This window comes from Fringilla coelebs, assembly GCF_963513975.1.
Source record: "Fringilla coelebs genome assembly, chromosome: Z".
Lineage (NCBI taxonomy): Eukaryota > Metazoa > Chordata > Aves > Passeriformes > Fringillidae > Fringilla > Fringilla coelebs.
Window position 1 is genome coordinate 11207411 of NC_140031.1, and position 13364 is coordinate 11220774.

The window sequence follows — 13364 nt, forward strand, 5'->3', positions numbered from 1 at the left end:
AATGAGCTGTTCCAGTGGACTGCACAAGCCCTTAGGTTTGACTCGTAATGTCACATTCAAAGGACTTAAATTTCAACTGCTTTTTTCCCCTTGCTTTTTCTGAAATTATGAAGAAAACAGCACTTTTCCCAGGTATCACTCAAAGCTATCATGGCTTATTTTCATCATGAAAGGGCTGTGAGGAGCAAGATGAACATGAACCATTTTGTATAAAAAAGTTGAAGGCTGAAGAAAATGCCTGGATCCTATTCCTCGCCTCATCAGCCATCCTTAGAAACATGCAAAATAAACATTTCCATAAAATACTGTAGGCCATTCAGTCCTCTTGGCATCCTCACATGAGATGAAATGTGAAAGGAAGATGGGGAAGGGAATAGCGCTGACTGACAGGTATCAACTTAGTGAAATTCTGTGCTCCATTTTCTCCATCTCTCAGTCTTCTTGCACCTATCTGAAGATATTCATGCTTGAGGTATGCTGCAGACACAGAGGCCACATTCTCAAGAAAGCACCTCATCAAATAAACATTCCCTGCACCAAAGTTCATTATTCATTAACAATAGCTACTATAGTTCACCCATAATTCCTGAAACTTGACATTTCAGTTTTAAATGTTCAAACCACAGTTCAAGAAGTGTAAAGTACCCCAACAAAATTAATGTATAATGTCTGTGATATGAGAGAGAAAGAGTTATAGAAAGATGAACAGAATAGTCTTTGAAGTGGTAGTTAAACAATGACTTTTAATTAGTGTTTATATTACTAAGAAAAATAAGAGAAAGGCAGTCTGAAATTAATCTTGAAACAAAATTAACTTCTTTCAAGGTTTGATATTATATCACTAACATTGCTTATGCTATAACCTTCTTATCCCTGGGCTTACACAACAGAGTTCATTTGGCCTTTCTCTGGACCAGCTGTTGTTTTTTCCATTCCATTTCTCCACTGCCTTTAAAATACCAATCACACCAGTGTTCTCAAAGAAAAAAGCACATGCTAGCATTTTCAGGGGCCTCCTTGTCCCTGGCTGAGGCCAAATGTCTTATATATCAGATGATGTTACTAAGCAATACAGCCTTCAAAGGCTCAGGCTCAGCCCCAACCCTGCTGTGCCTCTGCCACAAACATCAGCACTTAAAGCACAGCTCTTGCAGATGCAAACTTCCCCCCTGAAGAAGGGAAGGGGTTGGCCAGTCACCAAAATGAATTTTGCTAATATCTCGAAAATCTTAGACACACACTGCTGTTAACGTTTTCTATCCTTAGAAGCAAGTCCTGATAACAACATTTTCCAGCTTCACAACATTCTGAGAGATGACTGTTGAGGTTCTCCTCTTCCAAGCTGGCACAAGATTTCATTTGTCTGACTGAGCCACCGAAGAGGCACCCGTACACAGACAAGAGACATTGAAGCAGCAGAGCAGGGACAGACTTGGTCCTGCAGCTGGGGAGAGCTGGCAGAGGCATCTGTAAACCCCTACAAGGAGCAAGGGCAGGAACAGCATAAATCTCATCATCTCAGGGGAGGCAGCCAATAGCATCTCTGAGGTGAGAGGATAATAACTCCTGCCACCAGCCTGCATGAGCTACCCTGCTGGGGTAACACCAGCTTCAGGCGAGCTGTGTCCCACTCAGCTCTTTGTGAATACCACTGCAGGGCTAAAGGATGTTTCCAGTTTTAGCCAGAGTTTTAAGGGTGACTTCTTCTTTTTATTCCAGTTTCCTATTAGAGACTGATTGTTCAGAGGCACTATAACCTGTTGGATGTCATAAGCCCATTAATTTATTTGCATTTCTGTCATGCATGGACTGGAGGTTCACCAGTAAAACCAGCTTTAATTAACTGAACTCCCTGGGTTCATCACTTACAGAAAACTATGCCAGAATCCTTCACAGACAGGAGCAATTGGGGCTTCCACACTTAAATGCCAAGGAGTTTGAAAGTGCTTGCTGAGAACTGGATTTGAACTTTGAAATTTTTACTCCTGTGGAAAGAGAATTAAACAAAGCCCTGCCAACAGACTGAGCCTCTGGGGTTTTTTTAATGACAATTTCAGTTTTTATTTGCAAAAATTCCCTGACTACTATTCTCACCAAGAAGCCTTAAGATGATAAAGGTATGTAAATGCATTGGACCAGAAAGGGGGAAAAATGCAGGTTTGCCTGAAAGAAACATCCAGTTCACATTCACCACAAAAGAGTATGATTAATTATAGCTTAAGGAGAGAAAAAATATCCAAAAAATAGATAATTATGAATAAAACCAAGTTACAACCCTAAGATGAGGAAGAGGTTGTTTAGTAATTCATTCCCCAATATAAAGGTTATCTCTGCTTGCACAACTTTCAGCTGCCTATCAATGTTACCAGTCCAGGCTTTGCAGGAAACTCCCTTCTTTTACTGCCCTTCTTTGCTGTGACCTCCCTGAGAGATGAAATTTCAACTCTCTCATAATCTTCCAGTTACTCAGAGGAAGACCTGACTGATAGAAGCACCTCACCATGGGCAATTAATGCAGCTGGGATGCTGAAAAGAAAATGCCACAAAGCAGAATGTGGTTCAGTGAGTTTTTTAGCTGGAGAACATCAGGAAAATAATGTCAAGCCAATCATACAGAAGATGACAGGAAGGATCCCTTGTTGAAACCACAGTACTTTAAAGAAGAGGTTGATTCAAATCCAAAACTTCCACAGAGCTGAAGGGAACTCAGACTGGGGGCTCAACCAACAACAGTGCAGATCAGAGAGGAAGGATCTTGATTCAGCTTGTTTTAAAGTTTGGGCAGGCAAGAAACTTGATGCTAATTTCAACTTTGGCAGAAACTTTGGGAGACAGGCTGACATTGTGTTTTAGCTGTGTTTTAAAAGCATTTAAAATATAAAAAAATCTCCCTCTTTAGCTTCAACTCAAAAGCTGTTCTGCAAAAGAGGAAAGTATTAGACCAAAACATTTTTTACAAGAAAGGTTAATAAAGAACATAAAAGCTTTGGACTTTTTCTTTTGCACAAACATTATTTTTGGGACAGTGTTTCTTGACATTGCTTAGAACAGTTTAGAAGAGACTTTCTGTAGGAGTCTAATTTATGTGTATAAAGGCCTCACCACCGCTGTATAAAGAGCACAGGAATACCTTTTTTTTTTTCAGCTAATACATATTACATGCTGTTTGCTGAAGTAAGTTTAGGTTGAGTATTTGCAAGAGAAGTTGTGAGTCTAAATGAGATTGTGGGAGGAAAAAAATCAGTATTTTCTCCTGTGGTCTTTCATAGAGAACCTGGACATGTAAGAAAACAGTTCCACAAAATCTTCAAACAAGCGCAGTATTTAAGGGCAGCAACTAAAAAAATCTTCTATATCTATTAGCACAGCAATCTTCTGTCCACCTTTTTTTGCATAAAGATGAATTCTTGGAGATAATTCCATTTATCAGAAAAAAAAAGTGTGTAATCTATATGACCTTTCAGTGAACAGCACCTTTCCAGCTTGTTATTTATATACAGTTTATTTCAGGAGAGCACATAAATACCACAGAGGTGCAGGATATTTGTGCAGCCCAAGCAATTGTGCGTGGTGTGGTATAAATGCAAATGGGGCCCCACTTATCCCTAAAAAGGAGGGAGTTAACAAGTTAACTGAAGGTAGTGGTGGATAGAAAAAGTAACCTCCCAAGTTATGCAGCTCCTCTCATTCCCAACTAAACCATAAAGCTAAAACCTATGCTTAGAGGAATATTTTGAATGCCTTTGAAGTACAATTGCTCCAAAGGTGTCTCCCCAAGCACACAAAATGGATCCAAGTTCAGGGACACAAAGAGTAGAGAACACAGCCACAAGCAAGGACATGGTGTTTCATGCAGAAAAACTGAAATTAGACACCTGTTTAAAGTGGGTCATCTGCAACAGGAGGCTCATCAAGGATATGCAACTCGAGAGAAACTAATTCTGGACACTGAGCCAACATCAGTTCATCAGTCCCACAGAACGAGTCCAGCACTTCTGAGAAGAACTGGAAATCTGTCATCTGCCCAGAAATAATAAGGTAATTGTAGTTTCTTATTAGAAGGTTTACAGGGAGCTTAGTATGACTGAGAAATCTAACCAGACTGAAGGCTGAACATCTCTGCCAATACTACTCTGTTAATGGATCAAGTGTTCTGACCAAATTTTTAAACTCCTGCATCAGAAACCAATGCAGCTTAGCTTTCTGAGTTTTCTATTTCACCTCTGAAAATGTGGTTTACCATTATTCAAGGTCATTGTTATTCTCCAGATGGATGTGATATGCAACAGTTTAATTTTAAAGTGTACTATTGCTCTCCAAATCAATAACACAGCAATTCAACATTTATATTCCCAAGGCATTTGTTTACCAAATCAATTGCTAAACTCAAGAAGTGCAATAGCATCACACACAGTTTGATAAGGAAAGCTACAGGTACAGAGCAAGAGCACAATATATTCCTCTAAGACAGTACTCAGTTAGATATGTTGAATTAAGTTAGCCTGAATGCAGACTGAGACTCCTCAATCTGATAAGCAGTTAAGCAAACTTTCAATGAAGACATAGAAGAGATCACAGACTACCCTCAAAATTACAGGAAAGCAAATACAGTACACAAGCATGGTGTAGCAAACACTTTCTTTCCAGTGGCACAGTGACTGAAGACAGAAAGACTGGTGAATCACAATGAAGAAAAACTTTTCCCTCCTTATAGGTTCGATTCATATTATTTGGAAAATGGCTTGTCACAGAACTTTGAAATTTATCCAGTCTTTGAGTGAGGTAGCATGTATGGTGGCAACAAGTAAGAATTATGACCTTATAACAACAATCTTGTGTTGCCAGATTTTTGTTCCCCACCTCCTAAATAACACAAGCACTTAGGGAATTCACTTTGCTTCAGTTAATAGGAGCAAGTGAAATACTGAAGGTAAAATTCCATCAGAAAAGAGAAGAAAATGAGAAAACAATCAGGGACAGGGAAAGCAGGTGCCAGCACTCTGCCAGCACTGAGCCATCTCAGGCCCTTGCTGAGCACAAACTTCGATCCACTCGGGTAAATCTCTAGTTTTGACTCCTCACTCATTTAACTGGAGAGGAAGGATGGCAGAAAATACAGTATTTTATTCCTTTTTCCTTACCTGTACTGAGAACAACTAAAAAAACCTCCCATGTACTCCTGAAAACCAAAAGAAAGTTAGAGTATTTTGGTTTCATTCCATGAGGTTGTCTGGGGAGGGGGGAAGTGTTTTGATACCAGTTAGCAGCAATTGTCACACTGACTGCTGTGATAAACCAATTCTCATGTCTTTATTTCCCAGGTTCCCCACCTCTGAAATGCTAAATACTGCTGTCCGCACAAGGAGGCACTCACTTTTTTCAGTTCAGTGCCAACTGTTTCAGAGATGAGAGATACTCTGTGTTCTTCTGCAAGCTGTTTGCTGCGCTGTACCTGCCTAAACACAGAGGTCATTCTGACTGAATGTCCCTATTTGCTCTTTTTTCATGATAAGCATCTCATAAACAGCTTAGAAGAGCCAGCTGTAGGAAGAAGAGCCATGCAGGGAGAAAGGTGCTCTTCCCTAAATTGAGGCTGAATTATCAGTTACTAAATTTCAATGTGCCAACTTACCATCCTATGATTGTCTCTGTGTCCTGGAGAAACCGAGCTAATTAAGCTGAATTATAACTGATGTGATTAAATACAGGATAAACAGATACAGGGAAAATATCAGCAATTTTCTTTAAAAGCAGACAGAAGCTACAGAGCCTCTACCAGGAGTTCTGAGCTTACAACCAGGAGTTCAAGCAAAGCTACTTACACTGGCCACAATGTCCTTCTAAAACAAAGGTAGATAGGTTATTGCTTGAGAATAAAATCTTCCCCTGGGTTTTTCTGCTCTCCTTCTTTCAAGTGATTAAATGAAGGATTTCAGGGTCAAAGGCCAGTATTACTAGTTCATCCTGTACACTTTGCAAGCAAAAAAATTGAAGAGAAGCCTTTGACAGTATCAAGTTAATCATCAAAAAGCAAGACCATGATTGAATAAAGTCCTGCAGTCAGACAGAGGAAGTACAAGTAGTAATTGCTTGAAACAGCTTAACAGCATTTTAGATTTCTGTTAAATGAATCATGCCATCATCACTCAAAATACTTAAATTTTGAGTGATGATGGAAAAACTGTTAAAAAACAGTTTTGCACAGACAATGTTGTTCTGCTCCTTTAACTCCCCCTCCCCTCATCACCATTTCACACAGCAGCTAACCTCTTCTTTCCTCCACTCCAGCTTTATCCCATCACAGTTACAATTTTGGAGCAAAATTGCTCCAAATGCAAAAAAATCAGTTTTAAGATTTGTAACTTCTCTGCAGACAAGGAGTGTGTAAAACCCAAACTAATCTTAACTTCAGATGGATCAAATACTCCAATGACAAAATGATGGTAAAATATATAACAATTTTTTTAACACCTAAAAATCCAATTAAACATTCTCAGAGATCTATTTTAATACCCTAAACCTTGCATGCCTTAGTTACATTTCACAGCCTTCTGCAGCAATCACCGGGTTGCAATCTGAATAAACTTAACTGCCCTCACCCTCTGAACAAGAGCAACCTGTCCTTCTCTCCAGGCCAAGGAAAAGAAGTCCATCTGTTTGCACAGTCCCCTCTGGGCAGCACTAAGGAAGAGCTTCACTACAACAAAGCATTTTCACTCGCAAACTTCACAAAATTTCTCTTATTTTGAAGCTCACAAACAAACAAAAAAACAAAAAAAACCACAAAAAAACAAAAAAAAATTTGTGACAGGCTGCATGAAAACAAGCAGAAGAAATAGGAGATCACTTTTTTTTCTCCAGAAGGTAGGATAATTCCTCTTTCCTCAAATTATATCTCAGAGCACTGTCAAGTTTTTAAAATCACCTATTTTGAAGAATAAAACAAATTCCCAGATCCTCAGTTTCCTCTCCTGTGGGCACAAAGGACTAGAGAGATTTTTTATAAGGCACAGGGACACTTTTCATTTATCTTTTCTATTACTTCTCATACATATTTCAAATGGTACAGTGAGACAGGTGCTAGCAGAGTCCAGTATTGTTATGCTACTTTCAATATTAGTAACTCAGTTCTGCATGCAGCTAATGACTGAGTCAGCTGGCATTTGCCTGAGCAGCAGTGCAAAACAAACATAAGTTTTCATTTACATAATTTACTGCAATGATTTTTCTCCAAGTATCTGAAACTGTTAAAGATAATACTAATTATAAAGTAATTAATGAAATCATTGCAAGACTACAGGGAAATCACTGATTCTAAAGCATTATTGCATGTAGGCAAGAGAAGTAAAAAGCACACTGAACCCTGGATATTCACGCAGTTGTTGCCACAGTAAAACTTGTAAAAGTTGTTGTTGCACAAGGCTTCTTCCAAGAGACAAGGATCTTGCATTAAGAAAAAAAACAAACCTGGAAAAAGACTGCACAGAGGATTAGCATCCTCCACCTATTCCCCCCCTGTAGTAAGTCCTTTACTTTGATTTTGTCTGTACAACTAGTCTTTATATTCCTTGCCTGACAAGCAGATTAGTTTCTGACTAAAAGATTTCTATTATCACCCCTCAACTCTGTGCACTGACTTGTAAGCATCGAGGTGATTCAATTTCTTCAAGCAAAAATCACCACTACGCTTTAGCCTTAACACATACTAAGTGTAAGACACAGAAATAACTCAAGCATCTTCGTTTAATTTTAAAAAGCCTGACAAAGTCAGAGCTTAAATAAACAAATGCAGACACTTTGCATGATGAATCTCAGCCCACAAGGTTAAAATATTTGAACACCAGTTCCTGTAAGACATACAATAGGCAACTCTTCATCAGCTAAGCCCCAGCTCAGCAGTTGCTGAGGGTTGAAAACACAAAATGGAATTTAACCTATAAAATAGAATTAGTTTTTATAAATAACTGTGAACTGCAAATTGAAAATGCTTTGCCTTGAAGGGATCCCAAAAGGCATTACTCTAAGCTATCTGTGATGTCCTATGGGTGCACAAGATTTCTGGTACCAACCTCAAAAGCATGAAGTAGATGAAATCCTGAAAAGGTGGCAGAGTCAACTTACTACCTCTAAAATTTATTTATGCAAATGGTATTCACTAAAGTAGAAGTAGAGAATACACTTGGCACAGAAAGCAAGAATTGTAACACTTTCCCTTTTCCTTCTGTATTTCACTTCTAACAAGAACACTGATCTGACAATGTGCAGTATCAATAGAAGATGACACTGAATTCTTTCTTCTATCTCTGTTGAAAAGCTGGCTAGTCAGAAATGAGATAAAACACACAATGACTTGGTTTGGAAGGGACCTGAAAGATCATCTAGTTTAAACTCACTGCCATGGGCAGGGACATCTTCCACTAGACCAGGTTGCTCAGAGATCCATCCAACAACACTTGAACACTTCCAGGGATGAGGCATCCACAGCTTCTCTGGCAACTTGCTCCAGAGCTTCATCATCCTCAAGACAAAGAATTTTTTGCTAATGTCTTATCTAAATCTACTCTCTTTCAGTTTGAAGCCATTTCCCCCTTTCCTTTCACTCCAAGCCCTTGTAAAAAGTCTCTCTCCATCCTTCTTGCAAGCTCCCTTCTGGTACTGGAAGGAACCAATTAGTTCACTCCAAAGCCTTTTTTTCTCCAGGGTGAAAAATCTTCCAGTCCTCAGACCATCTTGGTGTCTGTCCTCTGTGCTAGCTCCAGCAGGTCCCTGTCCCTCCCGTGCTGGCAGCCCAGCTCTGGATGCAGTGCTCCAGGTGGGTCTCAGCAGAGCAGAGCAGAGGGGCAGAATCCCCTCCCTGCCCTGCTGCCCACGGGGCTCTGGATGCAGCCCAGGACACATAACACACAACTTCAATGTTAAAGCCTTTTAAGGATTCTATGATTGTTATATGCTGTTAAACAAAGGGAAAAAATGTAATGATGGAAATGGTTTTACCCCCATACATTTCTTCACACTGATTCTTTAACTTTTATGATAGCCAAGATTATGGTTTGGTTAAAAGGAGATATCACCTCTAAGGGCTGACTGTTAAAAAAGAAACAAAAATTACAGCTGATGACTTTGTTAGTTCATAAGGCACCATCTCTGTTTGCCTGCAATATAATGAACATACTATCACCAGAAATAATTCTGTCACTTTGGAATGAGTAACATCAGACAGGGAGTTTAAATTGACAAGTCTGTTAGAGCAGACTTAGCTAATCTAAGTGATGTAGAGAAGTTACGATCTTTTTTACACTGTCCAGGTACAGCCAGTCTTTTTCTGTCTCATTCTGCATGACTTTCAAGAAAGATATAACAGGCAAAAAGTGAGAGGTAGAAAGAAAATAAGCAGACCACACAAAGCAAGCATGCAACATGTTCCCAAGGATCTCCTATGTCCTCTCCACACTTAAAATTACTGCATGCAGATGTTATTTCATCCATATGTTATTTTATCCATAAAAGAAACCTGGAAGACAGTAGGCAAGAACAACTTCCTCATTCTTCACAGGCAAATCTAAACTAATTTCTCTTGTCTAGCCCAGTAGTCATCAGAAGGAATGACAATTCGGGGAGCTATTTGAAATTGACACCAATATAAACATTGCCTTTAAAGACTCCTGTTTTGTTTTTTTTTTAATCCAGGGTTATTTTCTATTAAGAAGACATATACTTTCACTTGATGAATAATAAAATACAGCAGCATCCATATTAATTCTTATGGCTTCTTCTTTACCTTCGCAGTATCACAGAAGACTGAGTAAATCCCTCATCATCTTTCTCACTTTTTCCTCCTGTTACTATTTTGCACTACCTTGGGCCAGCAAGCAAGAAGTGCACTTCAGGTCTATGACCAGAAATATAGGGGGGTCAAGTTGCTCTTTGCTTCTTTAATTTACCAATCCATATTACACAGCAGTAAAACTTCACCAGCAGTCATGATTGTGGATTAAAAATTCCTACATTCCTCCTTTCAGTTTCCATTCCTGGAAAGGAATCAACTTCTCTTAAACCACTGACCTGTGAAAGACAGAAACACATTCCTGTGTATTCTGCAGCTCTATTTGTACATAACTCAGGCCTTAGTCATGTAAGTAATTACTGATTCATCCCTACCAATACTATGCTGTTCTAAAGTTTGGTGCAGACTCAGATCCAAGGCCTCAAACATTAGAAAACTAACACAGAATCTGTACATTCTTGGTGTGAAATAAATCAAGGAAATTATTTTACTAAATAAAGGAACTCATTTTGTAATTATGAGATGCCAACGACCCTCTAGATATAGTCTTCCCTTCCAGCATAGTATACTAGTTTGCTTTCAAAAAGACACAATCCTGAGTATCACTGCACCAATATTCAAGCTATTTTTACTTCCACTAAAAAAATCTTGCTCTTGATGCCCTGTATTTCACTTTCAGAATAACTAAATAAAACTCTTTAAATAATCTGCTAACAATCACAGAAAATCTAGAAATCCTAAATTTAAACCATGGACTAGATGGGAGTTATTTATGTTGAAGACAGAACTTGGCATGGAATTGAACATTTTATTAAAAATAATGCTGACTGCAAATCTTTTTATCCCAGAACTCCTCAAGCATTCAGCTTTCAAACTCACTGAACAGTTCTGGTTGGAGAAAAATTGAGGGGTAGAAAGGATCAATGGTGTGAAAAACATATCCCAGTAGTCATAACGAGGATTTAACTTTTCAGAAAGGAACACAGATGGGTGGCTCCTGTGGTGTTTTGATTAAGATGCTCTCATTTTGCATAATCTTTTCTTACAGAATTTTAAAAAGCCTGGCAGAAGGAAAGGCACACAGCACTGGAAAATAGCTCTTTAAAAAGATTCAGAAAGAAAATAGGCTGAAATCCAGCAAAATTAGTACCATTCAGTCCACACGCTCGTTCCTTTTCCATCGGGATGGCCCGTCTTCTCCTTAAAGCATTTTGAAGGTTATTTGCACCATAGATAATATGGGGTTGGGGCGTTCCCTCCTTCTGTGGATGCTTTTTAATGGGCTCAATGAAGTAATCCCCATGGGGTAGATGGAAATATCCAGTCTGAAAATAAGCACAAAAGAGTTAATCTCTTCTGTTCAGTACTAGAAAACAAAAACAAATATACTCCTCATACCACCAACCCCAAGCCTTCCTCACAAGCCAGTCATTACACTGGAGAAATATGAACACAACAGGTTTTCAGTATTTATTCTGCTGCATACATCTAGGCTGTTTTATACCTCACAGTCATTACAGTCCAAAGTGAAAGAGAAAAAATATCTCCTTCCTAATAACCTGAAACTGAGTCAAAGGCTCTCATATTTTTACAAAGCCAGTAAAAGGTCAAAAGCTGATTTGACAAACATGATGCACGAGGAAGAGCTGCATCTTGTTCTTCTGGTGTTTTGCAGCCATTCCCCAGAGATCAAGACTGGAATAGAAGCTGTTTCATAAGTGCAAATCAAAATTCTGCTCCCAGCTGCAGTCTCACAATCAATTACCCAACCCATCAGATGGGCTGGACTCTGTGGTCCAAGTTTGTCTCAAACCATAAACCCTCACTGGCCCCTAGGCCAACACTTCAATGGAAGCAACAAGAAGTTTTTTGTGAATTAACAAGCCATTAAGAACATCCAGTAGATCAGCTGAAAAGGCTGCAACATGCTGAAACTTCTGCATCAGCCTCCCTGCTCTGCCTAAGCTACAGGGCCCTTGATATCCATCTGGACTGCACAGGGACCTTTTACACCTCACTTTGCCATGATCCAGGACACACTTCCAACCAGACATTGCCTTGGTCCATTGTGTCTCAGCATTTCAGCAGGGACTGCAAGCATTGCAAAACCACTGTACTGCCCTTCCATGTCAAGATATATGGAGCAATATTGAATCTAAAAGCAAAGGATCTACTGAAAACCCAGACCACACTGGGGATGGGACAGGAGGCTGGGGTATTCCAGTCTTGGCTGTGTTTCCTCTTCACTTTCTTGCTGTGGTCAGTGCAACTCTCTTAGCCTATTCTGGAAGAGGGAAAAAAATGCAGTAACAGTCTCTTCCTGTAGCTGCTGTATTCAAACAACGAATGGCAGACAAACTTGCAAATCTTTATAAATATTCCAAAGCCTTAGAGTTTCTCTGGATGGTTGCGAAAGCCAGTATGAGGCTTAAAGATATGAAAGAAATCATATGAATGGAAGAAAAACACTCTTATAAAACTATAAAATAACCATGGGCTCTATGTACAAGGAGACAAGGGGCAGCTCAGTGAGACACCTTCCACCTCCACACATACTGCCACAGGGCCAATACATTCCACAGCAAACTAGTGGAAATAAATAACTGTGACTCTCATTTCACAGTTTACCCAACAGTTCTGAAGATCAGAAACTCTTTCTTTCCAAAAGAAGTCAAAGTTTTAAAGCCAGAGGTTGGTGTTGGTTTGAAGCTGTGTTTATACCCCTAAAGCACCAAAGGTTCAGGACTCATAGTCACATGTGTTTGTTCATCTGGGATTACAGCTACTGCCTGTATGGGTTTTGTTTCATTTTCAAGAAAAAAGAGATTGAGATTTCTGATTATTAAACAACATACCAAAAAATGCTTATGTTTCTTTTTCAATCATAAATTAAGGCACAGGATCAGAGCCACACACGGAAGCAGCCATTTTATCCACATTCACGTTGGATAAAACCTTCAGGCAAGAGTGAGTCCATAGAGCAAGAATGCATCTACAGTGGTCATATGAGGAGATCTGTGATGTGGCTTTCCTCATGCTGCTCAGGAAATCAATGCACCTTCACAAATCCTTGCCCATTCCTTTTCATTCCACAGGGTTCAATCTTTCCTGGATATTTTTAATTTGTGACTGGATTATTTGATTATTTTGTGGGGTTTTAAGCCAGTTGGGACGGAGAAGAACTAGCCATCTTCATTTGCAGACCCAGATTTTTGAAAGCAAGTGGCAGTACTCCCCAGATTATTGTGTCAATGTCTGTCTGCAACAAGAAAGGCCAGACAATCCAAAAAAAGGTGAAGTAAGCCTATCAGTGTTAACCTCAAGCTCCTTTATCAATGCTTGCATGTTAAAATTCAGGTCTCTATCCAAGCTGTATGGAGCAAGGAAAAAAGCAAAATTTCATTACATGAATGTGACTGTAAAAGCCCATTTCCAGCACACAGAGGTGCTCCAAAAGCTTCCAGGGACTTCCAGCACTTACTAAACTCTTGCTTTGCATTTGCATTTTCACCCTGCACAGGCTATCCACCAATAAATTAAATGCTGACACTAACTGAGACCAAAGAAAAAAAAGACCAAT

At 39.3% G+C, this 13364-nt stretch overlaps 1 protein-coding gene across 1 annotated transcript in view; it reads right to left on the minus strand.

Annotated features, from left to right (window-relative positions):
- The window catches only part of ADAMTS12 (ADAM metallopeptidase with thrombospondin type 1 motif 12), a gene marked incomplete at both ends in the record, with an annotated part of 140753 nt that overhangs the window by 77531 nt on the left and 49858 nt on the right, over nt 1-13364 (minus strand). The window contains one exon of the mRNA XM_084225838.1: nt 10935-11109. Coding sequence (XP_084081964.1) covers nt 10935-11109 — 175 coding nt within the window. The remainder of the gene's footprint in view (nt 1-10934; nt 11110-13364) is intronic.